Source organism: Hibiscus syriacus, unplaced genomic scaffold, assembly GCF_006381635.1.
Source record: "Hibiscus syriacus cultivar Baekdansim isolate YM2019G1 unplaced genomic scaffold, ASM638163v2 tig00112206_pilon, whole genome shotgun sequence".
Lineage (NCBI taxonomy): Eukaryota > Viridiplantae > Streptophyta > Magnoliopsida > Malvales > Malvaceae > Hibiscus > Hibiscus syriacus.
This window is the reverse complement of record NW_024063267.1, coordinates 661,369-688,095: the sequence shown is the minus strand read 5'-3', so window position 1 is coordinate 688,095 and position 26,727 is coordinate 661,369. Positions and strand designations below refer to the sequence as shown.

General features: G+C 35.5%; 5 protein-coding genes and 2 pseudogenes across 5 annotated transcripts; 4 read left to right on the top strand and 3 right to left on the bottom strand.

Moving 5' to 3' along the window:
* Positions 1-3,708: 3,708 nt before the first annotated feature.
* Positions 3,709-4,143, top strand: LOC120175649 (IAA-amino acid hydrolase ILR1-like). Its single transcript, XM_039182254.1, has one exon. The coding sequence runs from the start codon at positions 3,752-3,754 to the stop codon at positions 4,124-4,126; it is 375 nt and encodes a 124-aa protein (XP_039038185.1). The 5' UTR covers positions 3,709-3,751; the 3' UTR covers positions 4,127-4,143.
* A 144-nt stretch (positions 4,144-4,287) lies between these two features.
* Positions 4,288-5,026, top strand: LOC120175646 (annotated as a pseudogene).
* A 1,211-nt stretch (positions 5,027-6,237) lies between these two features.
* On the top strand, positions 6,238-8,548 carry LOC120175644 (protein TIC 21, chloroplastic-like). Its single transcript, XM_039182249.1, has 4 exons — positions 6,238-6,547; positions 6,964-7,221; positions 7,729-7,932; positions 8,312-8,548. The coding sequence occupies exons 1-4, from the start codon at positions 6,263-6,265 to the stop codon at positions 8,423-8,425; spliced, it is 861 nt and encodes a 286-aa protein (XP_039038180.1). The 5' UTR covers positions 6,238-6,262; the 3' UTR covers positions 8,426-8,548.
* A 378-nt stretch (positions 8,549-8,926) lies between these two features.
* LOC120175507 lies at positions 8,927-10,210 on the bottom strand (annotated as a pseudogene).
* A 1,132-nt stretch (positions 10,211-11,342) lies between these two features.
* Positions 11,343-13,229, bottom strand: LOC120175647 (PRKR-interacting protein 1-like). Its single transcript, XM_039182252.1, has 2 exons — positions 12,926-13,229; positions 11,343-11,805 (listed from the first exon to the last, which is right to left on the bottom strand). Exons 1-2 carry the CDS (start codon positions 13,166-13,168, stop codon positions 11,530-11,532), a joined length of 519 nt encoding a protein of 172 aa, XP_039038183.1. The 5' UTR covers positions 13,169-13,229; the 3' UTR covers positions 11,343-11,529.
* Positions 13,230-21,232: 8,003 nt separating this feature from the next.
* Positions 21,233-22,180, top strand: LOC120175645 (transcription factor MYB73-like). The gene has a single exon (XM_039182250.1). The coding sequence runs from the start codon at positions 21,271-21,273 to the stop codon at positions 22,009-22,011; it is 741 nt and encodes a 246-aa protein (XP_039038181.1). The 5' UTR covers positions 21,233-21,270; the 3' UTR covers positions 22,012-22,180.
* Positions 22,181-23,799: 1,619 nt separating this feature from the next.
* LOC120175641 (cinnamyl alcohol dehydrogenase 1-like) lies at positions 23,800-25,380 on the bottom strand. Its single transcript, XM_039182248.1, has 5 exons — positions 25,253-25,380; positions 25,064-25,177; positions 24,712-24,939; positions 24,117-24,556; positions 23,800-24,032 (listed from the first exon to the last, which is right to left on the bottom strand). Exons 1-5 carry the CDS (start codon positions 25,339-25,341, stop codon positions 23,830-23,832), a joined length of 1,074 nt encoding a protein of 357 aa, XP_039038179.1. The 5' UTR covers positions 25,342-25,380; the 3' UTR covers positions 23,800-23,829.
* Between the last annotated feature and the right edge of the window lie 1,347 nt (positions 25,381-26,727).

The window sequence follows — 26,727 nt, the reverse complement described above, 5'->3', positions numbered from 1 at the left end:
AATTGCTTTCTTGAACAATCTCTGATCTTGAAATAATTCCCTTAACACACTTCTAGTATCTTGCATAAACCCTCTTGGGGTTAAAAACCGGTTATCCATAATGTCTACGTATAACTATCATTTCTTATAAACATCAATATTTTATCAGATCAATATGTCTGTAAAATCCTCTTATCTAACTTCCATATTCCAATCTTGTCTTTTTATAACACAAGGGTATTTTCGTAATTTTACCCTACCGGAGTATTTTTATAAATTCACATCCAAATGCCTTTAACATTTAACCTTTGATGAAATAAATTACAAGTTACAGATCCAGGTTGATTTCTTTACCACTAAGCACATAACTTGTAATTTAATTCTAGTAATCCCTTAATTTCTTATAAAAGTCATCTGAACCATAATCAATTACTGAACCTTTTTACCGTATTCAGATCGAGTGTAGAACTTCATTAATTACACATATGAGACCAAACATTTTCATTCATGCATTTACCAATACCAACATGTTCTATAAAGCATAAAGAGGTAGTAAAGTATTACCTCGATTTTCGTGCAATATCGATCGACCATAAAAATTCCATTCGAATGCCTTTGATCTTCAATTCAACTTCCAATAATTCCTCAGATACATATCAACATAAATTATATCAGAAACGGAGCTTAATTACGATAAACGGATCGAATCGGGTGATAAATCAGTGAAAGACGGCTTACCGGGTTCGAATTTGGCGAAACGGACTTCGGATTCGGATTCAGGACGTCGAAAGCATAAAATATGACTTTTCGGAAATTTGGAATTTTTGGTCAAAATCAAAGTCAACGGGTTTGACTGACAATTTCGAGGTCTTCGGGTTTGAATTTCGAAAAACGGACAGCGGAATCGAATTTGGAACGTCGAAAAATGTCAGGATAGGTATACTCGGTCGAAGTCAAAGGTCGTTTAATGCCCGATCAAAGCCGGTCAAAGTTTTGGTCAACAGTGGTCAACTTCGGTCAACGGTCAACGAGTCAATGGTCAACAGGTCGGGTCAACGGGTCGGGTCGGGTAACCGGGTCGGGTAAACGGGTCGAGTCCGTCAATGGGTCGGGTCGGGTTGTGACCGGTCAAACCGGTCAAAACAGTTCCAAAACCGGTCAAACCGGTCACTTTTCCCTTCCCCACGCGCAGTGGCGGCGCGTGGGGGCGCGTGAACAGTGATAAAATCCCGGAAAAATTTCTAAAAATTATTTTGAGCGATTTCGAGATACTTACAAAGCTCGGTTCATAATTTTGAACGGCGGAGAGCTCGATTTCAACAAATCGGGAAGTTTGACCGGTTCACCTCCCAACGCGCCGCCGCCGCCGGAGAAAAAGGAGAACACCGGTGGACTCGGAACGGCACAAGGAACACGATGGTGCGGGAGGTGTCGTAAACGGATGACCCGATCGTCGTGAATCGATGAAAAACCAACTAAAACCGAGTTATTACCGACGATACTTCCGACTGAAATTCACGACGAACGGCGATGATTCATGACGAAAGGTTTGAGGGGTTTTGTTCCTCGGTTGACAACGAACACGATGGTTGTTTCGGCTTGTCGTTTGGAGGTCGGACGGCGAGTAGATCGGAGTTGGAAGTAGGGAGAACGGGAGAGGAAAACTGGAAAATTTTCCAGAAACATACGGGAGTCTGGGGGGTTTATAACATCTCATAATTAAAAATGGCTAAACCAAGAGTTTAGCCACTGAACTTCCTGCACTTCTTAAAACGGTCTGTCAACTTTGAAATCTTACAATTTAATCCCTTATTTCTTTCAAAATACCAAATTAAATCCACCAATTTATATTTTATTAAATTTAGCCCCTAAATTGGGGTGTTACATAAACTTTCAATTTTTTTTAAATCATACCTAAAGTCTAGTTTTTGTTTCATTTTAGTACCCCGTCGTTAAAAAATTTAGTTTTTGTTCCATTTTAGTACCCCGTTCAAAATTTAACATTAAATTTTGAAAAAATTGAAAGTTTAGGTACTAAAATGGACCAAAATTTATAGTTTAAGTATTAAACGCGTTAAGTTTTTAAAGGCAGTACTAAAATGAAATGAAAATTAAATATTAGGTATGATTACAAAAAAATTTGAAAGTTTAATTACTAAAATAAACTAAAACTAATAGTTTAAATATTAAATGTGTAGTTTACTCTAGAAATTATTAATATCGATGTAAACAGACCGTAGTAGTCAGACACAATAACTAATATGGGAAAAGTAGCCAAATTCAGGGACTAGATGAATTTTTATCCCTATCGATTTAAACAAAACAACACTGGTACTTCACGATCGTGTCTCCGGTTAACAACATCTAATCATCATGCAAATGCTATTGGTGCCGGCAACTCGCTCCGGCTTCTCTGTGACGGCGGCGAGTCCCTTTCCTCCACCTCACCGTCTCCGGCCACCGCTCACTTCTTCCTCAGTTTCTTCACTTAGTTTTACCTCCTCTAATGATGATGCTGACAAGGCAAAGCTCGCCCAGGTACTCCTTCACTCTCTTTATCTTAATTTCAGACTTGCCTATTTAGCAACTAATAAGTAATAACCTTCACGTCTCCTTAACCTTATCTTAGATCACCTTACTATTAATTATGTTTCAAATTTATCATTTTCTTTTAAAAATTGGTGATTGCCTAAATTGAATGTTAACATTATGACTGAGATATAATAGTCGTTTAAGAATGTATGATCAGATTTTATCATATCACAATCAATAGGATAACGTTCAGCTCAGAATATCATCAAATTTTCAACCGAAAATGATGAGTTTGAAACAGAATGAATAGTCGGGTGACCATTTTGTAACTTTTAATAGTCGATGAATTTAACAAAGCAACACTCTATAATAGAATGATTATTTTATGACTTTTAATAATTGAGTGACTTAATAAAGTAATACCTTATAGTCAGGAACTATTTGTGTACTTTACCCTAAATTCTAAAAAAAAATTGATCGAGCCGTGTATCCAACCTATGATTTTTCCTAGGTACTTGATTCGAGTCTAGGCCAAACTATTTTTATAACCGGATATTGAACCCGATAGTTTTATTATATATATATTTAGTTTAAATTATATTTTTATTTTAGTTTTCTTAATATTTTTACCTTAAAATTAAATTTAAATCCCTAAATTTTTGTTAGGTTTATATTAATACTTTTAAGTTTTTAATTTTTAAAAGGTTTCTATCCATTTGTCCATATGAAGATTCAAAGTAAGATACTCATATTTTTAATGTTTTCTTTTGAAAATAAACTTTAATATATATATATATATATCCTTAAAATTAACTTCAAATCATTAATTTTGTGTATGATTATGTATTATGAACTTTTAAATTTTTATATATTTTCTATGAGAATTTAAAAAAATAAGAAAATATATAAACAAAGTATACGTAACCCGAAAATGTGGGTCTCCAAATTTTACAAGTACCCCACTATCAGACACTCAAACTTAACAGACCAGATCACGGGCCGACAAATATACTATTCGGAGAATCGAATATCTAAAAATACGGGTACTTGATTTTGAACGCCCCTAACCCCCTAGATATAATAGTAAGACATATCATATTTTCATTTATTTAATTAAATATATGTTTCATTGAATTAAAATATATCCACTTGTGCGTTATTGATGGAATCAATGATGCTGCCATTCATACACAATCATCAACTGCAAACATCATTGAAGGTCTCTTATCTCCTCTCTTCAATGGGGTGGCTCTGTTTCTTCACCATCATTGCAATCTCATGTGTTTCCATAGCGAAAACAGAGCAGCGTCCCTCGGCAACGGACCTGGATTCGCAGACATGGGACCTCTCGGTCCCGGCCAAGAAGCCCGAGTTCTTGGATTGGTTAAAGAGGGTCAGGAGGAGAATCCATGAGTACCCGGACCTGGCTTTTCAAGAACACGAAACTGGTCAACTCATAATGTCCGAGTTGGACTTGTTCGGGATCGATTACTCATTGCCCGTTGCCGAGACAGGAATCGTGGCCTCCGTCGGGTCTGGGGTCGAGCCCTGGTTTGGTCTTCGAGCTGACATGGACTCCCTTCCAATCCAGGTTGCCTTTTGCCTCTTCTCTTAGTGAATATCTTCATCGTTATTAATAGGTAGATATGGTATTGAACCTATGCTCCAATGAATTTCCGGTATGGTATGTGCCTAATACAATATGTTCGTGTAATGGTGTTATGTTCTATTGGTAAGTCGTTTCCCGTCGAATATTGTCAACGGTTAACCGAGAACGTCTCGAGATTCAAGCCCCGTGCACATTTTAACGTCCGACTTAATTTCTCTACGTCAATATAATGAAGGAAATGGTGGAGTGGGAGCATAAGAGTAGGAACAAAGGAAAGATGCATGCTTGTGGGCACGATGTCCATGTGACTATGCTGCTAGTCGCAGCAAAGTTACTTCAGCGCAGGCAACAGATTTGAAGGGCACGGTTAAGCTTGTTTTTCAACTCGGGGAAGAGTCTAATGCCGGTGCTTATCGTATGATTAAAGACGTGTGGACTATAATGTCCGGGCCATATTCGGCTTACACGTCTGGCCGGAATTGCCCACAGGAACCGTCGGGTCCAGACCTGGCCCTATACTTGCTGGCTCAGCCAGGTTTCAAGTCAAAATCCAAGGGAAATCCGGGCGTGCTGATCAGCCTCATACGATTGGAGATCCGGTACTCGCAGCATCGTTCTCTATCCTTGCCCTGCAACAGCTAATTTTTCAAGAGATGAATCCTCTCGAACCCAATGTAACAAAAGCTCTCTCGGCATTCATTTATTTTTCATTCACAATACTTGAAACCGATATCCTATGTGTATTCATTTTCACCGAACCACAGGTTGTCTCAATAAGGTTCGTCCAAGCCGGTCATGCCGCAAATGTCATCCCCGAAACAGTAACTTTCGGAGGCACATTTCGGAGCATGACCAATGAAGGCTTGTCTTAACTGCAACAGAGGATCAAACAGGCCAGTATTGTGTTTTTAACTACAATTTTGAACTTCTAGTGTTGATATTTATGAACTTACAAGTGGTCGACGCTCAAGCGACAGTACATTGATGTACCGCGACCGTAGACTTCTTCGAGAAAAAAATGAGACCTTATCCCGTAACCGTCAACGATGAACCGATGTACAAACATGCGAGGGAATCTCTGGTTGGAAAATCCAATGTAGTACTGTTCCCAATGATGATGGCAGCTGAAGATTTCAGCTTCTATGCAAACAAAATGCCGGCTGCATTCTTCATGATCGGGATGAAAAACGGAACACGAAAACCGAGCTACTGACTGCACTCGCCGTACTTGATTATCGTCGTTCTTCCCATCGGAGCAGCCTTCCATGCTGCAGTAGCCATATCTTACTTGGATAATCATGGTGTTTCTAGAGCTCAAAAAGTTATTATTCTCGAACATAAATGTACACGACGGACCAAAATTTATCACCTAATAATTCCAGAACATAAATTTAGGGTAAATTATATATTTAATACCTTAAATATCAGTTTTTATCCGTTTTAGTACCTAAACTTTCAACTTTTTCAAAAACATATATAACGTTTAGTTTTTGTTTCATTTTAGTACCCGCCGTTAAAAACTTAACACTTTTAGTACCTAAACTATCAGTTTTGGTCCGTATTAGTACATAAACTTTCGATTTGTTTTCAAACTTAACGTTAAATTTTGAACAGGAAACTAAAATGAAACAAAAACTAAACTTTAGATATGATTTGGAAAAATTAAAAGTTTAGATACTAAAACTGACCAAAACTGATAATTTAGATACTAAATGCATAATTTACCTTAAATTATAAAATAAAGTTTTAATTGTATCATATATTTTTTAAAGTGCGATTATCATTCTAAATTAATCTTTAAACTTTTGGTTATTTCGATTTTATCCATAAATTATAAATCTTATTTTATATTGCTCCCAAACTATCAATATTAATTAAATCGTTATAAAATTGTTAACTTCAATGTAAAAACACCGTAGCAGTAAGACACAAGGATTAGTGTGAACCGAAAAACACATTTAGGGAAAAGAAACTCAGGGACTAATATGGGGATATAGCCAAAATCATGGACTAATATGGGAAACGTAGCTAAAATCAGGGACTAGACGAATCTTTATCCCTATCGATTTTATATCCATCGATTTAAAGAAAACATCACTGGCATTTCATGACCGTGTCACTGGTACACACCATCTAATCATCATGCAAATGCTATTAGTGCCGGCAACTCGCTCCGGCTTCTCTGTGGCGGCGGCGTGTCCCTTTCCTCCCCCTCACCGTCGCCGGCCACCGCTCACTTCCCCTCCAAATTTTCTCACTTCACTTGAAACCACGAAACCGAAGCAACCATTCTCCCCGCTTGCTTCCTGGAATCATCTCGATGTTAAAAGATCTAAGCTTTTTTTGAGCAGAGCGTCTTCTTCTTCAGTTTCTTCACCTAGTTTTACCTCCTTTAATGATGAGGCTGACAAGGCAAAGCTCGCCCAGGTACTCCCTCACTCTCTTTATCTTAATTTCAGACTTACCCTTTTTCGACCGATTCAAAAGCTTCATTGGGTTTGATTTATTTGTTGCTGAAGTTTCAACTTTATCTAATTGGGTTTCTGCTCTTTGACTTAGCTTGGTCAATTTTTTTCTGATATATTATCTTCATGGTAGTTTTTAAATCTTGATAAAGCAAAAGAAATGCAACCAGAAACCCGCATTGTTCTTGTAGTCAGTAGCATCAAAACCCAGTAAACAGATATAAACATCAGGACTAATAGCATTCTGTGGGTTAATTTTGGATTATTTGTGTAGGGTTTTGGTATTTATGAACTGTAAATGAAGGGGCTTGTTATTATTTTAATTCTGTTTGCTTTGAGGATTTGTTAGGATAAGGATTTTGAGTTGGAGTGGTGCAGGTTGCGAAGAGGTTAGAGACGACATCGAGGCACTTTAAGCGATTGGGGAATTTAGGGTTTTGGGGGCAGCTAGTTTGCACGGTGGTGTCAGCGGTGATACTTTCGTTCTCGGTTGTGGTTACTGGGAAAATTACATCGCCTGCTACTTTTTATGCTACCGCTGGTGGAATTATAGCTGCGTTCATATCCGTTTTTTGGTCATTTGGTTATATTCGGCTTTCGGAGAAACTCAAGAGGACTGCTAATGATCCATCAAAGGTATTGTGAGTTGAACTTGTGTTAACAGTTTAAAGTATCTGATTCATTATTCATAGTGATCCTTCAAAGTTATTGTGAGTTGAACTTACATGTTTAAATTGTACCTTGTTCTTAATGTATTCCGCGGATGAACTTAATCAAATTTTGACTATATATTCAGCTATGCATTTAATGTAATTGATGGTCATTTTAAATCCAGAGTATTGAGAGTTGAAGATGAGCAATCCATTTTAATCTATTCCGCTCATGAACCTAATTGTACCTTATTTCCTTGAATTAGAACTGTAGACTTAGTGATCCATTTGAACTTGATCTAGATTACGCTCACCTATCATGTGTAGGATTGTTCTGGAGTTTGAAGGATTAGTTATGGTTAGGCGGGTGGCCGAATTCGGGGCTTATTTTTTATCTTTGATGAATAGCCGAATTCGGGGCTTATTTTTTATCTTTGATGAATACTTGTTGCCTCATTCAACTTCCGCTAAAAACTTTTCCCTTGAGTTTCAGGCTCCTCCACGAATCGATGTTGTGAAAAGCTTGAAAAATGGTATAGTGCTGAATCTTTTGGGAATGGGTGCTGCTATTCTTGGCATGCAAGCAACGGTGGGCTTACTAGTTGCAAAGGCCCTTACCACTTCAACAACTCCTTATTACCAAGGAATTGCGCCCGGCTCTAGTCCGGTTCTTGCCTTGGATGTATTCTTGGTGCAGGTACATAAACTACTTTGATCTATAACATTTAACTGTTGGGAAAAAAAAACATAGCATTTAACTGAATGAGATCCATGTTTTTGAATTTGAGGGTTTAGTAGAAGAAAATAATTGAAGTCGTAAAGCTGCCTTAAGTTTACTTGCTAGTGATGCGTTGTTGTTTTGCATGTAAAGAGTGAGACTGAGCAGCTAGACTGATAGCAGTTAAATCATTTAGAGGTGTTTCGCTACACGAACAAATGAAAATCGAAGTTTGCTTTTCGCCATGCTTTATTTTACTAATATGTAGGAACATTTATGCTTATTGATCAAACACAAACTTGTAATGGAGAATAACCTTGGTCAGTGCATGGCCTAACATGTATCTTGCTTGTTGCAGGCATCAGCTAACACTATCCTTTCACATTTTCTGGGGCTGGTGTTCTCGCTCGAACTGTTGCGGTCGGTAACACTGCCTGATATAGAGACTATTCCAATTCCCAAGATTGCGTAAGTTCCGCCCTTCTTGGTAAATATTATGAATTGAAGCTCGTCGACTGGAACATGATTTTGTGGCCATGACTGTTGAAATGTGGAATAGATGAATTTGAAATTACATCTGATGGGTGTTTCACAAGCCATCCTTTGCATTTTTTTTAAAATAAATGCATCTACCAATACAACAAGTTCCCATTATATCCGAAGTCGAACAAAGTGACCGTAAATGATGGTAGAACTCTTCCGGTATGGTTTCTTTAATCCACAAAATTTGAACTCGAGAATCTATTTATGGGATATCGAACTCTTTATATCGAGCTCTTTATAACTTGACCCGAATGGACATCAATAACATAAGGTTTTATTACCATATACTAAGATAATTCTCCTACAAAGTAAGGCAAGACCCATTGGAGAACATCTTTGTTTACACCCAATTAAGCGTTTAAAATACATCAAGAAGTATACATCTCCTCCGAGGAGAATAAATTATCACGGTTAGTTCAACCCCTAAAGATCAATAACTCGAATACAGTCCGAAAACAGAATCTTGTCCCCTCCGGTAACACATAACCACCGAATACCCTGTAAAAAATACACATGCTTTATAGCAACAGAGGCAGTAAAGAACCAACAAGGGAATCCCAGCATTGCTTTGGAAGGGCTGCAACCGTAGAGTTGTAAGCAAAAAAACATAGAGAAGGAAGATAATTTACCCTATTGCATCTTCTTTTCCTTGTTTGAGGCCAAAGCGATCTTCCTTAATACCGATTCATCGATTTTCCTATACTGCGTTTGAATGATTCTGTGTGTTGCACGAAGCTTCTCGTCGACGAAGTGCTGGTACTTATCGTATACCACCGGAACCGATAGACTAAGAAGTCCTACAAAACATCTCTAACGAAATAAGCACGGATGAAAAGGAATCATCTGGTGATAGAAACATATAGGGTCTCATAAAACACACCGATATAGACCAGAGTGAGGAATTTGCAGACTACCGATGTATGACACCAACCACAAGCCGACTGCTACCTGCGCAGAGGATACATTAAACTCCGGCAAGTCAAGAATCGACAAAACACGTACAAATAGAAAGGCAAAACTCAACCCGGAGAAAAAAAAATTCAGATCTCTACGGACTGCAATATCATGTGCAATAGATAATGTATGATTGATCCGTAGGTGTAGTTCATCAGCAACCATTCCAACAGTCTGCTCAGAGATCTCTAAATCAGGAAGGGGCGGCAAAGGTCTACATTATAAAGCATAACAAACATGTTAGTTCATCAACTACTTGTGGTTTGAGTCTTCGGTTGACACTTGCTCCGAGTTCAATCATCGGACAACTCCGACCCCTACCCTTCATCGGAAAAGAAGAAAGAGATTCCAACCAAGAATGCAGTTGAATGCATAGAAAGTTACCGGAACAGGAAGAACGAGGAAGGTTAACAATGGGCAAAACCTGTTGAGGAGGGAAGCAGATTTGGCCCAGAGGAAGAGAATAACAAGAAGGAGCAATAGTACATTGGCCACGAAAGACAAGAAAGTATAACCAGCTCTTTCGAAAAGGTACCACAGCATCGTCGACGAGGCCAGCAGCATCAAAGCTCCGCTGCACGAGTTTCTCCACAGCAGCACATCGGCAACTACCAACAACAACAGTGCATAAATAAAAATCAAACCAAATAATGCTTTCCTGAATATATATATATATATATAGAGAGAGAGAGAGGAGACCCGCGCCACCACCAAAAACTTGATGAACTGATATGCGAGGAATAGCTTGGGAATCCACCATGGGTAGGGATGGCAACTCAACCCGAACCCGACGGGTTCCGACCCGATCGGGTCGGATTTTTCTATAAAAAATCGGGTTCGGTCGGTTTTTTTTAAAAGCACTGTTCGGGTTGGGTCGGGTTTAGGGTGGAAAAAATCTAACCCGACCCGAAAAAATATATAATTTTATCCTATATATTTAGGAATAATTACAATAATATCCCTATATATATATTTTTTTTTCAATTAAGTCACTATTTTTATTGAATAAAAATATTTTTTTTCTATTTCGGGTCTAGTTTCTAAGTCATATACTCGGGTCGGGTCGGATGAAATCTTAATTTCGTCAGGTCGGGTCGGGTCGGGCGACCCAAAAACCCGACCCGACCCGACCCATTGCCATCCCTAGCCATGGGAGACAGCTGGTTTAGTTTCTTCTGCAATTGATTTTTCTAGAGAGGAAGGAAAGGGAGGAAAGAAATCGAATTACCAAACGGAAACATACATCGTAATCATCGACATGATCGTTATTGTAATATCTCGCTTCTTATCCTCGGGTTTGAAAGGTTTGAGTAGTTGGCAGACATTGTAACCATATAAAAACTCTTGAATGAAAGAAAAAAAAAATCATGCAGAGCACGTATAAAATCGTTTGATCACTCCATCATGTACAGCACGTAGTCATCAAACTATTCAAAAATAACTTCATGTATAGCACGTGTAAATTGAACAATCAATTCTCTTGCCTTGAAATATAGGTCAATGAAAATTATATGGAACTCTTTCAAGGCTTAAAGTTTGGTTGAGATGCAGATGTATTTATCCATCGAAGCAACAATCGTTTTCTTATAGACATCATACACCAAGTTCGAATACGGCATCATACACCAAATTCAAATACGGTATCACTCAACCCTTCTTCAAACTTTTAATGATAAAAAAAATAGATGAATCATCGGTTGATTCGATGTCGACATCAAACATTAGCTTCTCAACAGTTCTCACCAGAAATAGTGACAATTCATGTGAAGAAAAGTTCATAAGAAAACAAAGGTAGATTCAAGAGTGGGCAAATATTATACCAAACTAATGTTATCATTCAAGTAGCAAGTATACATCAAAGACAACAAAATCCCAAAGTACACAACAACATCAGATGAACTCATTTGATATGTTTTTGATGTCAGAAATCAAATTAATAACTCAGAACCTTTTCTTTCCAAGTTACATTACCCTCAGGCCTCATGCATTCGCTTCTCGTTGTTGGTATTTCTAGTTCCATCAAATCGGAGGCAACGCTCACAATAAAGGATGAAGCATGGATATCAAGCAAATGTTTGTTCATTGTGCTGCTGCTTCATCGTGTTCAGAGTAAGCTTCATCATCTGAAGATTCTTCCTTCTTGTTCTCTCCTTCCTCACCACTTGTTTTCGTCTTCTTCTCCTTCTTCCTTTGCTTTTTCTTTTGGCGTTTCAGGCGCTTCTTAGCCGTCCGTTCCTCGCCAGCTTTCAATCTTTCTTCCCTTCTCATGTTAAACTCGGTTATTTCCTTCCTTTTCTGGTAGTCAGCATCCATTCTCGCAAGTCTGTCTTGCTCCTTTCGTCTCATTTGACGATACTGTTGCAACAGACAGAAAGCTTCCTTTGAGGCCAGGAAAACAAACACTAGGAAGACTAGGAACTCATCTAACATGTCCAGATTGTCCAAAAAAACATAAGCCATACACTTAATAGTACTTGGGGACATGCATATACTTTATGGCATATTATCATATGCTGCACGAACCTAAAAGCAACAAAAATAAGTTCCATTATAAACTGAAACGAAGATTCGGTGTTTACGAAAATTTACAGACTTGGGTGAGTGGTGATTAAATTTTATGCCGAATCAACAATACTATATTCAAATTCGCTCTCTTTTTTTATTTTTTTGTAAAAGGGAAAGGGTTAACCTATGTAGACAGGTATGGCAATTCAGTACCGTACCAAGACGGGTACAGCTTGGGTACTTACCAGGGACGTCCCATATTTAAGGGATACGATTGAAATTAATTATGTACATCGTAAAAAATTTCGAGGACCTATCGGGGATGATATTTGATGTTCGCACGCATACCCAAGATTACTTTTAAGATTTAAATAGTAAAAAAAGGATATAGATGAATTAGGTTATGATTTTATTTTTTAATTAGGATTATATTTATCTTACAAAGATGTATTATTCGGATCCAAAAATTTGATAGAATAACTAATTTGGTGCTGAAACTCCATTGCTCCAATCTTTGGCTTTCTAAGTGCATGACAAACTACTTCATCATTTTGTCGTGAAAGAAATTGGAGTACTTATCCCTTCGTCAACTCACTTAGTAGGAATATTTATGACCTTTTAATGAGTACCTTATAATTTTAGAAATTATTGTTTGTCGTCCCCGTACCCGTCCATTATCTGTCCCGTACCCATATCAGTGCAACATAGGGGTTAACTATACAGAGATTTAAATCCTAAATCTGTTGAAAGCTACCTCTTAAGGACTAACAAACCAGCATTTCCATAAACCCTAAAGATACCTAAGCCAAACCGGTTAACAAACAATCAAATTTCGCACACGAAATACCCAATTACCCATCTAATCTCAATTTACTAACAGGGAAAGCAACGGCTAAGATTTAGCAGGCAACCCATAAAAAAGCAAAACAAAAAAAATTGAGAATAGAGAGCTAGAGTTAATAAAAAAAACCTGGTGGAAATCGCCGGACCCGGAACCAGCAGAACTTCCGGAGGTATTGTTAACACGGACGGGAACATTCTCTATAATGCGACGAAGCTTCACCTCCAAATCCTCTTCCTCCTCCTTGAATACCGGTTTCTCGTACTCCATAATCGCCGTCGATGCAGTCGACTTAGGTCGCGGCGGAAGCCCTGATTTCGGCTCCGTTAACGCCAACTGGGTGTCACCGTCCTTTGGCCTGCCCGTCGACATTCCGTGGCAAAACCCTAACAATTATGGAATTTGGGGTTTCGTGGCAGAATCGTGATATGCTCGTCTTCTTTATTCACGACCACGGTTCGAGTTTTTTTTATCAATAATAATAAGGTAAATGACACGGTTGGTCCTTATATTTTGACTTACATTATAAATAAGACCTAAACTATATTTTTTTCGTCTTATCTAAAGTTTTTTTTTGTCAAAATAAATACCTAAACTTGTTTTTTATTCAAAATAGGTGCCTAAAGTGTTTTTGATCAAAACAGGTATCTAAAGTATTCAATTTTTCATATAAGTTCTAAAAAAGTTAACATGTGACATTAATTAAAGAATATTTTAGGTACTTAGATGAAAGATGAAAAAATTGAATAATTTAGGTGTTTATTTTGACTAAAAAATACTTTAGGTATGTAAATGAAAAAATTGATATACTTTATATACTTATTTGTGATATAAACCTTATATTTTCGGTAACATAAATAGCCCATCACGTTTGATAGGCCTTCTATTTTTGGGCTATTTGATGGATTGTTAAATTTCTACAAACTGAAAACATAAATAGCCCAACACGTTTACAGACTAATAAATAAAGATTAATTATCTGGTTAAATTTTGTGTTTGGTCCTTATACTATGTTTATAACTTTTGGCTCTAGTATTTTAGTTTTTATAATTTAACCCACTTACTTTTATATTGATATTAATTCATCCAAATTGTCAATACCGTTTAACTGTTCTCGTTGGATTGTTTAGACGAGGTTTCCCTTTGGATTTTATATTTTCACGATGCTCTTCAAAATATAAATGTTTTATTTCACTCCAATTTTGGGATCTAACTGGATATTACAATAATTTCTTCTTTAAATTAAAAATATATATTCATTAACATGATGACTTAAAAGGTTATATAAAAAAATATAGGTGTTAGCAATTTAATAAGAAAATTTAATTGTATTAACATTTGGATTAACTCATATGTTAAAAAATTAAGAAGATCAATTTATGCTAAATGAAAGTATAAGTCTCAAATTTAAATTTGCTAGATGGACCAAAACCATAATTTTACCACGCCATTTCTTCTCATAAAACAAACGGTATTACTATTACGTTTTTATGGTATATTTAAAAATAAAAGGGTAAAAGTACACAAATGGTCCTCCAACTATAGGATATTGCTTTATTTAGTTCCATGAATATTAAAAGTTATAAAATGGTCCTTCGACCATAGGATGTTGCTTTGTTGAGTCCCTCAACTATTAAAAGTTACAAAATGGTCACCTGACTATTCATTATTTTCCAAACTCATCCTTTTTCTTTTAAAAATTTGACAATCGTGTGAGTTGGACGATAACATGTTGACTAAGATATAATAGTCGTTTGAGATTCTAAGATAAGATTTTATCATATCTCAGTCAGTAGGTTAACATCTAGCTCATTTTGTCATATTTTTAATAGAAAATGACGAGTTTAGAACATAATTAATAGTTGGGAGACCATTTTATAATTTTTAATAGTTGAGGGGTCATTTCATAACTTTTAACAGTAAGAGAACTCAACAAAGCAATATCCTAAAATTAAGGTCCATTGTGCACTTTATTCAATATAAAAATAGTTTATTGAAATTATTATCTTATTAATTTATGGAAATTATTAGTTTAGATATGAGGCTCAGAACGAGACCCAAAAACTTATTATTTTAAAGAGATTATTAATTTATCAAACATTAATTTATAGAAGCCTACTGTTTATATTAATTTAAACTTTTAAAAAGTTGAAATAATATATATATCAATAAATAAATAAATCTAACTATGATTAATTTACGAGATTGAATCTATTTTAGTTTAAATCTATTAAATTTAATAGTGAGAAATGATTAAATCTATATTGATGGATTTTGAATTCTTTCATAAGATGTTTTGGACAATCTTGAGTATATTATATGTACACAAACCACACTTTAGTGGTTAAAAAGGCAAATATCAAAATTAGTCCTCAATATTTATCAAAATAATTATTTTGGTTGTTATTACTCATTTTTTTAGTATTTTAGCCTCAATGTTTCACTTTGAATCAAAAAGTCCCTATATAGATGAAAACTATTAGTTAACACTCCAAAATAAGGGGGTTTCTAAAATAAAATGTTGAGTTTCAAAATGCTCTAAAAAGGAAAAAGGGCCAAAGTGTCAACTCTATCAAATGTTAGGAGCCTTTTTTGCCCTAAAATGAAACGTTATGGGTCAAAATAATCCAAAAAATATAAGGACTAAAATGATCATTTTGATAAATGTTGGCAGCTAATTTTGGTATTATGCCTTAAAAATATTATTATCTTTTAAGATTTTATGTTTGAGCCCGACATTTGCAAATATGTATAAACATTCATTGTCAAATAACTGGGAGTCTTTCGACGATATACTACCTTATAGTCCTCTTAAATTAATCAAATAATATATTTAAACATTGAGACGTCGCACTAACCAAGTGACTTTCGTAGTAAAGGAATCGTTGTTATTCCTAAGGACTCGGGTTCGAGCACTATAGATGTTAAGGGTGTGAGCATTTAATATCGGAATGTTTAAAATTATCTTTGAACAGATACTACCTCGTACTTACCACATATTAATAAAAAAACATTGAGACGTCCAAAATTCAAAAAAAAAACTTAATCCAAAATTATACCGAATCTTTAAGCATAACGATGAATGTTCCCTTTTGAATTTAATTAATGTAAGAAAACATATCTTCAAAAAAATAATGTAAGAAAACATGTGCACTACTCGGGAAAAGCTTTTTTTTTTTTAATTTTACAATTATATATTATATGGGTAGCTTTCATTTAATTTAATCATCGATCTTACAAAGCATTTATACACATATAATAATAATAATAATAATAATATCGACAACTAAACTAAGAATCATCCTTGATCCTTCTTCATCACGTGTGATTTATCCTTTTTCTATTATTACTTATATATAGAGTTAAGATTCACTTACATCTAGGGTAAAATTAATAATTTTACACTAGAGGCGGACCCAAGACAAAAATTCAGGGGTTGCAAGAGCCCCATGGGTGGCACTTTTGAGGGGTGACACTTGTATTAGGGGTGATACTTGTGGAGGGGTTGCTTGGGATACCCCGGGTACCATGGAGGTCCGCCCCTAGATGAGGGATTGCCCGGGATACACCGGGCACCATGGAGGTCCGCCCCTGTTTTACATATTTCAACGTCATTTGATAGAGAGAAATCAAATGATTAGATTAATTCATTGTTTTATCTTATCATTTCCTACTGTTAATCTCAACCTTTGATTTCTCTCATCAAATAGTCTTAAAAAGATGTAAAACTCTTAGTTTTTACCCTAGGTGTAAACGGATGTTGCCTATATATATATATATATGACCTGTATATTTAATTAAAATTTATAACCCATAAACAGATATATTTTTTCACTCATAATAAAACTACATTTTTTCTTTCTAGGATGAGAGTTTATGATTTAGAATTTAAGTTTTAGGGTTTAAGGTTTGAGATTCTAGGTTTAAGGTCTAAGATGAGATTAAGGTAAAAAGATATATTGTTTTATCGTGAGTTAAAATATATTTCTTATGGGTTATAAATTTTAATTAGATTTAAATAATTTTTTATTTAAATCTAATGACTATATTTAGTGTAAAACTAATAAATTTTACATAGGGTAAATAGATCCTACACTATATAAGTTCGAAAATAAATCATTAAAAGCACAACACTATTGGAGTTATTAATATTTTAATATTATTAAAATTCTTAAAATTTAAGATATATTAATCAAATTAAGATTCATTCGAGATTGATAATACTTTTGATACGGGACTAATTATGGTGGGATGTCAGCGTAATCCTCACCTGCATGTGCCTTAAATGCAGATACATGTGAAGCGACTATGTAGAACAAGGCAATATCATCATTTAATTTAATTAATTTTATTTATTTATTAAAAGAAAATGGCACTATAGGTTGGCACAGGAAACATCCTCGATTGTTCTGTCTTGATTATACTGTGTTCGAGAATCTGGACGTTTGGTTAATGGTTGAGATATTATATTTAAAATACCTGTACCTGTTGGTAGTTGTTCTTTATTGACGACGACAGTGTTTTTTTTAGTGACGACAGTTTTCTCGTACAGTGTTAGTTCTGCCCAAACGACAGTACTCTTTAGTGACGGCACCTACTAACGATAATCCTCTTTTACCGACATTTCTCGATGATTGAACTTTTTTTCTAGGGAGGATACTGATTTCGGTATATGTAATTTTATTTTCCAGTTCGACTCCCGACTCTAAGACCTCACATGACTAATTCGGATCAACTTACGTTGCATATTTAGTTTTGGTGTATGAGTTTCCTAGCGATAATTTTTTATATATACAAAGACTCGAATCCAAAACCTTGCTTAAGCAATATCAAGTTGCTTGTTTGTAAAACTAATATTTGAATTTATTTATCATTCTTTGAAAAAATTTGAATCAATTAAATTATGGGTAAAGTACACAAATAGTCCCTCGACTATAGGTGTTTTGTTGAGTCCCCGACTATTAAAAGTTACAAAATAGTCACTGGACTATTCATTATGTTCTAATCTCATCATTTATCGTTAAAAAAATAACGGTCATCTGAGTTGGACGTTATCATGCTGTCTGAGATATTATAGTCGTTTGAGATAATGAGATCATATTTTGTCATATTTTGGTCACCAGGTTAACGTATAGCTCAAATCGTCGTCAAATTTTAACGGAAAAAATAAGTTTGGAACATAATAAATAGTTAAGTTATCATTTTGTGACTTTTAATAGCAAAAGACTTAATAAAACAACTCCCTATAGTTGAAGAACTATTTTATAACTTTTAATAGTTAAGAGACTTAATAAATTATTATCCTATAGTCGGAGACTATTTGTATACTTTACTCTTAAATTATTATATTTATAATATGTTTGTTTTATTATATTACTAGTTAAAAAAATAAGATGGTAAATCATGTTATAATTATTCAAAATAAGATATATTGTTTATAGATGATAATTTGATTTGAATTTTTTATATTTTAATCTAACTCGATTTGATATAATTAATTTTTTCTTAAAAAATATATTTGTGTTTAAGTTTACAATAAAAAATCTTCGACTCAATTTGAAATAATAGTATAATTTAATTTTATGTGTTTACAGATAATCGTTATAAATACCATTTTTGAAATTTAGATGAAGTTAGGAAGTTGTCAAATTGGACTGCAATTGATTTTTAAAAGATAGGACTGAAATTATCAACGGATTTACTAAAGTGATAAACTATTTGATATCGTTTAAGTAAGGTCTTAGGTTTAAATTTTTGTATATGCACAAAATCCCTGTCGGGATACTCATTCATGGGAAAAATACAAGTGGAATTGAATCAATCAAATTCCACGTGTTAAAGTGATTAACAGCTAGGAATTGTTGATAGGAAGTCAAAGAGTTCAAGTCGTGGGGGAGTTTAATTACGTGGGGCATATAGACTTATAGCATATAGATATTCAACGTTGTTTTCACAACTTGGACCACTTTTACAAATGTCACACGGTTAAGATATTTTGGCTTAATATGTTTTTTAGTGTTTAAATTATATTTCAAAATAAGATTTTGTGTCTAATATTTTATCCGTTACACTATTAGGTGTCTACCGTTATATTTTTAAACTTTTATATGCATACAGTCATATTTTTTAAATTTTTTAATAAAAATATATTTTAAAAATAAACCCCTTCCTGCATCGTCCCTCTCTTTCCTATCCCCACCGTCGATGGCGAAAGGTCACCACCGGTCGAGTTTTGTTCGGAGCAGTACGAGGAACTCAATTGTGGCAGTTGTGTAACACATGAACGGTTGTAACTATCGAAATCGCCGGAAAACAATAATTAAAACCTAAAAATCCACATATCTTAGTGGCATTTTTCACGACTATCGGCGCAGTTTCACGGTGGGTGGGAAACTAGGTTTTGCTCGCTACGGTGAGACAATTCTGGTGGTGTCAACAGTGACACTCACAGATCGACAATAACCGATCGACGACGGAAGATGTAACATCTATGGGTTTGCCTTTTTAATTATAATATTAAGTTTTTTTAAAATAAAATAATTTTTAAAATTTTATATGTGTGACACGTGTCAGATAACAATCAAATTTAGAGGACGTTACGGTCCAGACACCTAAAACTGTAATGTTGGAAACGTTAGACAGCTACTGTTAGCAAAAAATTATTTAGACACCAAATCTTATTTTGAGGTATTGTTTAAGCACTAAACAGTGTATTAAGCCAAATATTTTTAATTCAATTACACTGTTGTTGTATCGTATAATAAAAATATGGGTAAAGTATACAAATGGTCTCTCAACTGTAAAATATTATTTTATTAAATCTCCAACAGTTAAAAATTATAAAACGATCATTCCACTATAAAATGTTATTTTATTTACTCCATCGACCATTTGTCATTTATCCTAAAAATATATTATTATTATTTTATTAATATAAGTAAATATAAAATAATATTTGTTTAAAGATAATTTCTCAACCATTTACCATTAAACGTTTACACCTTTGACATATATAGTGTTCAAACTTGAGATTTCAATAAATAACAATAATATTTGTACCATCGAAATTATTATATTATTGTTTAAAAAGATTAAAATATTAATGTATTTAAATAAACGTTAAATTTGGTGATTTAGGTCAATATGGGGTCGGTGGCTAGAAAGCCGTTAACATGTCTTATCCAGTAGCAGGTTTACAGGCTGGAGTTTGAGGAGCTGTCAATCAATTCTATTTGGCTGTTTTTGTCACGTCACCAATATTTTTTCTGAGTAAATTACAAATTTCGTCACCAAACTTTACTTACTCTCTTATTTTGATCACTAAACTTTAAAAGTTTATGATATCCTCTATGAACTTAATATATTAAAATTTTAGTCACTCTATATCGTTAAATGATTAGTAGTGTTAAAATGATGAAATAATTTTTTTACCAAAATAACGTCATTTTGAATATATATAAAAGCCCATTTATATCGTCATTAGTATGAAAACGACCGAGTGACCAAAAAATACAATATATTAAATTTATTTTTAATATTCTATCGTTAAATAGTAAACAAAATTAAAGTAGAGTGGGTAACATAGAAGAGACAGTAAAATTAAGTTGCCAAATTTATAATTTACCCTTTCACTCTTTGCACAACACCCGAAACCGAAAAAACGACAAAATCTAATTTGTCGGAAATATTATTTTAAAGTGCCACGTAATGGTTTCCAGGCTGGCGAAGTCAAAACTTATCCTCAATTTCTCGCGATTTTCTCACTCTTTCCTTATCAGTAACTTCCATAACTGTACGACTCAAATAAGGAAAACTACGACGTCAAATCCCTAAACTACCCCTAAGGATTTAGTGGGATTCTGCCAGAATTCAATTCCCGCGTTCGTGGCAAGAGTAGACGTTATACAGCTGCACGGGTTCTCAACCGGTTACTGGTCAATACCGGTCCATTTCAACGTTTATTACATGTATGGGTAAATTATACATTTGATAATTGAACTCTACTCTCTTATATTTCATTTATCGTATTTTATTTTTTATTTACTATCTAAATTTTATAGATTAAATATTTTTCACTCCGCTGGTAAATATTAAGGTCGCTATGAGTGACATGGATGTATTCTAATGAAAACGATGTCGTTTTAGATTAAATTTAAAGTTTTTCAAGAATTCAAAACGACGTCGTTTTGATGTAAGTTATCTTGTCATAACGCCGTTAATTATTTTAACGGCGGAGTGACAGAAAATATTCAATTTATAAAATTCAGTTAGTAGATTAAAAAATAAAAAATACAGTAAGTGAAACAGTAGAAAAAATAAATTTAAGTTACCAAACGTGTAATTTACCCTACTTGTATTTGTTAATCGGCTCTATCTGTTACCCTAATCATCCCCTATATAAGCCTCATTCGAGCTATAATTCGAACCTCCAAACCGGAAAAAAAAACTGAAATCGCTGGTTTATTTGTGAGCCGATGGATCAGGACGCTGATCGCGTGAAGGGTCCATGGGGACCGGAGGAGGACGAGGCATTGCGAAGGCTGGTTCAGCGCTACGGTCCGAGGAACTGGTCGTCGATATCGTGTTCGATCCCCGGTCGATCAGGGAAATCGTGCAGGCTGCGGTGGTGCAACCAGCTGTCACCGGAAGTCGAGCACCGTTCGTTCACGGCGGAGGAAGACGAGATCATCGTCATAGCGCACGCCAAGTTCGGCAACAAGTGGGCCACTATCGCAAGGATGCTCAACGGACGTACGGACAACGCGGTGAAGAACCACTGGAACTCGAGCTTGAAACGGAGACGGCCGGCCGAAGACGGAGATTCGGCTCAGAAATCGGAGATACGGCAGGGTAAATGTCCGAGATCCGTTAGTGTTAACAGTAACCCGTCGAGTCCTTCGGTTTCCGACGTCAGCGATTTGGCATTGAGCGGCGCCGACTCGAATCATCATCAGCAACACGCTCATGTTGTTTCGACTGCGCTCACACTCGGACGTTCTTGGAACGACGAGTTGGTTGAGTCGAACAACGGTAACTCGCGTACGGATAAAGAGCTGGGCTTACTAGCCGAAAACCGTCACGATAGCGGTACAACAACGGCGGCGTTTGGACCTGTATTAGTGGCCGTAATGCAGCAGATGATTAGGAAAGAAGTGAGAAATTGCATGGCAGAGTTTGGGTTCCGGAGTGAATGCTTGGATCAAAGGAAACATTAACTTGATTTTCCCAGAAATCTGAGAAAGAAAACGCCAGTAAAAAATCGAATCCCTTCGATTTCTTTTTTCTACACAAACCACACAATAATTTTGGAGGATGTACCGAAGATAAACGGAATCAAACAACAACTACAAAAAAAAAAAGAAAAGAAAATTTTGATCGATTTTGTTTTAAAAATCATTGAGTATTGATGTTTCTGAAATTTGTACCTTTTTATTCAAATTATACAATTTTTTTTTGTTTAAAAAATCTTGGGAATGACTCAATAAATTAATGTTATACGATTAAAAGTGGAGACTAACAGTGCGATGGCGATGAACATTTTTAATGGACCGTCCGACGGAGTTGATGGCCACACGCAATCGTCATATTGATACGCGAGCTTCTGAATAGGAAATGGGACTTGACTCATCATCACATTAGAAGAGAAGCTAATACGGTGACGGATAAGCTTGTTGCAATGGTTAGGGGATGCCGGTAAGAATGATTCTTTATCGAGAGCTTCCAAGTGAAGTGGCTGCCTTAGTTGCTCGGGACCAAAACTCAATGAGCTAAGTCTATATATTTCTGTATAATCGAAAAAAGATTAAAATTCTATTAAAATATTATCGAGAATAGGGTGCTTAATGAGTTGAGCACCTCGTGACCAGTTTGACCTCGACTTGAGATCTTAACGAACTAAGTCGAGCAAAGTTCAACTCGACTCGATAAGTTCGCGAGCAACTCGTTAAATTTTTTTACAACTTTTCAAAAGTTATCTTAAAAAAATTATTTTATTCAAAAAGTTACTAATTTACTAATAGATCTAATCTAATGATTTTCTAATAAATAATTAAGAATACTAAATTATTAATTATTAATTATTGTTTTACTACACTAAAAAATAAACTCTAATTATTATTTTAATGTATTTATGGATTGTTATTTTGGTATTTAGACTTTGAATTTGTTTCGCACACCCTTTTGATAACTTTTTTGCTATATTTATTAATTTATGTTTGTATTAAGTTCTATATAGTATTAGTAGATTTTATTTATAGTTAAAAAATAAAATAAAAATTAGGTGAGCTTAACGAGTAACGAACTTAATGAGCAACGAGTCGAGTAACAAATTTTCTTAACAAACACTAGTCAAGCAAAATTTTAACAAGTTTAACGAGCAACGAGTCAAATTAAGTCAATCAACAAATTTTTTTAATGATAATGAGTCGAACACTATCCAACTAGCGATCGACTCGCTCGATAAATGCCTTGATCGAAAAAATATGTTTTAAAGCGTCGAATGGAAGTCATTTTCGTCATTCAAGGAACTCATGAGCTCCGATGTAGTAAACACAGTGGACCACTGTCCGTACCAAAAGGACGTGTTTAAGAAACGAAAATTTATTAAGCGATTGAAGAATTCTATCCAAACCCATACACACGTTCAAAACGCTAACAAATAACATCAAAACATTGTTTTCTATTTCCACTTTTACCGACGATTTTAGGTGTCAACTTTTCATAGTCACTGATACTTGCCCACCCACCAACCACTAAATTTTGCTGGACAGCTCACCCATTGCCACCCACCACGTATTAGTAGTAATATCCTAGATTTTAAAATCGGTCTGTCATCATAATAACGACTGTAATTACATAACTACAATACTCGTAATAACATCCGTTATATCTGTAATTATACTATACACAATGTTACCAAAGACGCGATCGTGTCTGTAATTCATTAACCACATTCTTCAAACATTCATTATTCATTCAAACAACAAACAGAGGAAACAGAGTGGCGTTCAGAGTAGGTGATTTAGTTAATTTTTTTATTGATCAATCTTGCTTCCTGCAACATCGACGACGAACCGATATCGAACATCGTTCTTCTCGAGCCTCTCGATAGCCGTGTTTATGTAATCCATCTTCACCACTTCGATCATCGATCTCAAATCTTTCTCTTTACAGAATCCCAGCATCTCCTCTGTTTCCTTCATGCTTCCGATGAAGCTCCCTGTGATTTCTTTCCTGCCTATTTTCGACACCGAAAAAGGAAATGTTAAAAATTGGAATCATCGTTGTCGGAAACAAAAACGCGGAACGGAATTCGACTCACCGAGCATGAGCACAGGGGTGAGGAACTGGAGAGGGGTGTTGATGACACCGGTCAAGATCAATTTCCCATCGAGTCTCAGCAACGAAAGATAAGGCTCGAGTGGGTGAAAAACCGGCACGGTGTCGATGATGTAGTCGAGTGATTCCGTTGCCTTTCGCATACTTTCGGCGTCAGAGCTGACCAAGTATTCGTCGGCGCCGAGATGCTGGAGTGCCTCGAGTTTTTTCTTATCGGATGAGCTTATGACGGTCACATGGTGTCCCATTGCTTTTGCTATCTTCACCCCCATGTGGCCAACTCCTCCGAGTCCTAATACTCCCCCTCTTAACCCAATCGTGGTTAAACCGAAGTGGTTCAGCGGGCTGTAAACCGTGATCCCAGCACATAAGAGCGGCGCTACCTGCTCCGGCGACATTCCATCCGGGATTTTAACCACAAACCTAAAACAATAACAAAACTAATTCAGTCCAAGCCACTCCTACAATAGGCATACATGACATATGTGACCTTCAAGATTACATATTCCGAATCATTTCAGTAACTAATATGATCTTCGAGATTCGACAGTAACGTCTAGATCAGAATTCAATCTTACTTTTGATCAACCACCATGGAACCGGCAAAGCCACCTTGAGTCGGATTCCCATCAGTGTACACATCGTTGTATGACCAGATCTTCTTGGAACAGTATTGTTCACGGTCCGTGTTGCATGGCCTGCAGTTCCTGCAACACCCGACAAGACAACCGACGCCGACGATTTCGCCTGCGGCGAACTTGGTCACATCTGATCCTACTTCCACCACCTCACCAACCACTTCATGTCTGAGAAAACAATCACACTAGCAATGTAAATGAACATAATCGTTCGATAAACATAATCTCGTACGTTCAAAGTCGATTCATTTACGCTCCTGCGTCGAAAAAAAATAAAAAAAATAGAAAGTACCCAGGAACCATCGGGTAATTCGACATGCCGAGATCGTTTCTGGCTTGATGGATATCAGTGTGACAGATCCCACAGCAGATAACCTTGACGAAAACATCTTCCGGTCCGGTGTTTCTGCAAACATACGATGGTTTTTCATCAAAATCATCAAACAGAGAAACACAACCGACACACCAAACCTAAGATTACCTAAGGGAGTAAGTGTAAGGAGACAAGAAGCCTGAAGGGTCTCTAGCTGCCCACCCTGTAGTGTTTCTCTCGGTTTCAAGGCTGCCCATTTTAGAGTTCCGATCAACAATGGCGAGAGATTAGTGGGAAGAATAGGTGGTTTTATAATGGTAAAAGGTGGGCAAAACTCAAAAAGATGGCTTCACGGCTTCAACAAGAGATTGACATATCGGCAATGTATAGGACCATAGTAGGTGAGTGAAACTGAGAGATAGCCGGTGGTGGGGTTGTATTCCATGTGGTTTAAACGTGTGTAGCCTTCATGGAACTCCATTGTGATTGCTTCACTTCAAGAACCTAGATCATGCAATGTTATATTTGAAAGGAGAAGATGGAAAAGATCTTAGATTGAGTATATTTGATCGGATGATTAAGTAATTCGATGTATAGATATGTGTATGGTTTTACGATGTAAATAAAAAAATAGGGAGTTCACCCTGCCTTAATTATAGCAAAAAAAAAAATAGGGAATACCACATTTAATCGTAGAGCTCGATGCTAAATGGGAAGTGGAAACACTAAATAAGAATACGATTGATGATCACGTAACATTAATCTTGGTTAGAGATGAACACGAGACTCAAATTGAATGGGTTATTATTCGATTCTATTTGATCTGTCTTTTTAAAAAATCGGGTTCATATCAAATTTTTAGATGATGTTTTTAGATCGAGTTTGAGTTTAGGGTGAAAATATCTAACCTGATCTGATATGAAAAATAATATAACTCTACCTTATATATTTAGGGATAATTGTAATAATATCACTCTCTATATTATAATTTTTCAATTAGATCATTATTTTTATCGAAAAAATTAATATTTTTTGTAGATATATTTGTTTCGGTTCAGGTCGCGTTTGATTCAAATTTTATCTAAAAATTTAGATCAAATTCGGATTAGATGAAATCACCCTAAATCCGAGTAAGGTGAAATCACCCTAAAACCAACACAATACTATAGTAATTTTAGATGAACCTCGTACTAGTCTACGCTAGGCACTTTGAGGTTGTAGTTATTTTTTTATCCCTTCCTATTATTATACCAAAGAAATAATTTTTATATAAATTCTTTAATTTGATGATGAAATTAAAGGTCATAATTCTCAACTTTTTTGTTAATTTGTATTTTTGTCCCGTAATCTATTTATTTGAGAATTGCCCGTCCAGCTCAGTTGGTAGAGCGTAATGCTCTTAACCTTGTGGTCGTGGGATCAAATCTCACGGTGAGCAATTCATAATTGTTGGAGGTCTTCCACGGAAGTTGCTCTCAACCCAACGTTGGGAGCCAGCCTATTATCCTACCTCCTCCTTACCCTATTACATATGGGAATAGGGTCAGCTAAAATCTATTTATTTGATTTTATTTAAAGATTAAAAATATTTGATTTTGATTAATTTTAATTTGATTTGATATTAATGTAGAGTTGGTGGCCAC

Bases quoted from the DNA above. Each gene is read 5' to 3' on its own strand.
- LOC120175644 (XM_039182249.1), top strand. From the start codon at position 6,263: ATGCAAATGCTATTAGTGCCGGCAACTCGCTCCGGCTTCTCTGTGGCG. The intron at 7,222-7,728 runs GTATTGTGAGTT...CTTGAGTTTCAG, and splicing joins CTGCTAATGATCCATCAAAG to GCTCCTCCACGAATCGATGT. The intron at 7,933-8,311 runs GTACATAAACTA...TGCTTGTTGCAG, and splicing joins TGGATGTATTCTTGGTGCAG to GCATCAGCTAACACTATCCT.
- LOC120175647 (XM_039182252.1), bottom strand. From the start codon at position 13,168: ATGTCGACGGGCAGGCCAAAGGACGGTGACACCCAGTTGGCGTTAACG. The intron at 11,806-12,925 runs GTTTTTTTTATT...CTGTTGCAACAG, and splicing joins GGTCCGGCGATTTCCACCAG to TATCGTCAAATGAGACGAAA.
- LOC120175649 (XM_039182254.1), top strand. From the start codon at position 3,752: ATGGGGTGGCTCTGTTTCTTCACCATCATTGCAATCTCATGTGTTTCC.
- LOC120175641 (XM_039182248.1), bottom strand. From the start codon at position 25,341: ATGGGCAGCCTTGAAACCGAGAGAAACACTACAGGGTGGGCAGCTAGA. The intron at 25,178-25,252 runs GTAATCTTAGGT...GTATGTTTGCAG, and splicing joins CCTTACACTTACTCCCTTAG to AAACACCGGACCGGAAGATG. The intron at 24,557-24,711 runs GTAAGATTGAAT...TTATTGTTTTAG, and splicing joins TCCATGGTGGTTGATCAAAA to GTTTGTGGTTAAAATCCCGG.
- LOC120175645 (XM_039182250.1), top strand. From the start codon at position 21,271: ATGGATCAGGACGCTGATCGCGTGAAGGGTCCATGGGGACCGGAGGAG.